Here is a 2,069-nt window from a genome sequence, read left to right as displayed (position 1 = left end):
AGAAAGATGTTTATTCATTTATTTATTTGTTAAACATACATAAATACAGAGTTAGAGGCTTTTCAGAGAACAGTTCATGGTAGGGTCCCTGTACCTGTCTCTGTGCTTATTTGAGATTTGACTGCAGGTCTTCTTTAACTGCAGGATGTGATGCAACAGGCCACCAACGCCATTCTCAGAGGTGGCACCATTCTGGCTCCCACCGTGTCTGCAAAAACCATCGCAGAGCAGCTTGCCGAAAAGATCAATGCCAAGCTCAATTATGTGCCTTTAGAGAAGCAAGAAGAAGAGAGACAGGATGGTGGACAGAATGAATCTTTTAAGAGATATGAGGAAGAATTAGAGATCAATGATTTCCCACAGGCAAGTAACAGATTTAAACCTTTTTTTATTGTGAAGTAGAAACTCTTCTTTAGGAGCAAAATCTTATCTTTAAAACCCATGAACATTTTAATAGTTCATTTTTTACCTAAGCAATAGATGATAGAACAATAGAAATTTGATTTTTATGAATAGGTTCAAGGCACATTAGGATCTAAACGAACTTACGATGTAGGTATATGTTAATTATAATCTTCATATTGCCCATGATATTAGCCAACCTATTCTTTGTCAGCACATCAGGGTTTTTTATCTTGTTGTGATGTGATTTTCTTTCCCTACCCTCTCTTTTAGACTGCTAGGTGGAAAGTTACTTCTAAGGAAGCTCTGCAGAGAATCAGCGAATACTCTGAAGCTGCAATTACAATCAGAGGAACATACTTCCCTCCTGGCAAAGAACCCAAGGAAGGAGAGCGGAAAATTTACTTGGCAATTGAAAGTATGTACTGTTGGTTCTGTTTCAGGCCTGAGTTGGATCAAGGTTGATGTAGATGTAATAGATGCAGAGAGAATGGGAGATCAGTCCTAGAGAGGACTGAAATAAAGAACACCTGTAAGAAAAAAATAGTTTCCTATATCATTTGAAGTCTTTATTTAGAAGTTCAGTACAGGTACAAAGGTAAATGATCTGTTTATGAGACTCTTCAGTTTGGACAATTCAGTCAAATTAAAAATCATTCTGAAAAGCGTGCATTTTAAGGACTGACCCATTTATGCTTCTAGTTAACTAGAATATTCTGGCCTAAGTTTAGGTCCATATGTACCATTGTATATATGTTGGTATATTTGATGCTGTCCCTCAGGTCTCTTAGGCTCTATTCATTTTACTTCATTCCTTTTTTTCTTGCCCTCTCAAATTTGATCTCAGTTGACCTATCTTCAAGTTTGGTGATTCTTTTTTTTTTCTTGTTTTGAGATAAGGTTTTGCTACGTTGCCCAGGCTGGTCTTGAACTCCTTGCCTCAAGCGATCCTCCTGCCTCAGCCTTCTGAGTAGCTGGCACTACATGCACAAGCCTCCCTTTCCTCATCAGCAGGGAGATACATTAAACTATTAATTTTTAATGTATACTGCTAAATTGCACATATGGCTGGGACTGTGCATAAGAAAGATGTTTATTCATTTATTTATTTTTTAAACATACATAAATACAGAGTTAGAGGCCAAATTCAGTGATTCTTTCTTCTGCCTGCTAAAATCTGCTGTTGAACCCCTGTTATGAATTTTTTATTTCAGTTATTTTACTTTTCAACTCCAAAATTTCTATTTGGTTCCTTTATTTCTAGCTCATTATTGATATACTCTATTTAGTCAGACATCATTTTTCTGGTTTCCTTTAGTTCTTTGTCCATGGTTTCTTTTGGCTCTTTGAGCATATTTATCTATTTATTTTTTATTAATCAGATTTCAGGAAAAGAAGAACATATTTAGAATAGTCAATTTTAAGGTCTTTGTCTAGTAAGTCCAATGTCTGGGTTTCCTCAGGGACAGTTTCTGTTAATTTTTTTTTTTTTCCCTGTGATTGGGCCATGCTTTCTTTGTTTCTTTGCATGCCTCTTAATTTTTAGTTAAAAACTGGACATTTTGGAAGACAGCTATGCTCACCACTATACCACCAATGCCGGCACAAAACTGGGCATTTTGAATATTGTAATGTGGTAACTAGAAATCTGATTCTCCCCGTTATTT

General features: G+C 36.1%; 1 protein-coding gene across 1 annotated transcript in view; it reads left to right on the top strand.

Moving 5' to 3' along the window:
• DDX46 (DEAD (Asp-Glu-Ala-Asp) box polypeptide 46) overlaps positions 1 to 2,069 on the top strand; it is a 90,940-nt gene that overhangs the window by 71,229 nt on the left and 17,642 nt on the right. The window contains exons 10-11 of the mRNA XM_012651303.1: positions 145 to 363; positions 676 to 820. Of these exons, the coding sequence (XP_012506757.1) occupies positions 145 to 363; positions 676 to 820 (364 nt within the window). The remainder of the gene's footprint in view (positions 1 to 144; positions 364 to 675; positions 821 to 2,069) is intronic.

The sequence above is a fragment of the Propithecus coquereli genome, unplaced genomic scaffold, assembly GCF_000956105.1.
Source record: "Propithecus coquereli isolate 6110/MARCELLA unplaced genomic scaffold, Pcoq_1.0 Scaffold353, whole genome shotgun sequence".
Taxonomy (NCBI): domain Eukaryota; kingdom Metazoa; phylum Chordata; class Mammalia; order Primates; family Indriidae; genus Propithecus; species Propithecus coquereli.
The sequence above is the reverse complement of the archived record's forward strand: the minus strand, read 5'-3'. Positions and strand labels throughout refer to the sequence as shown.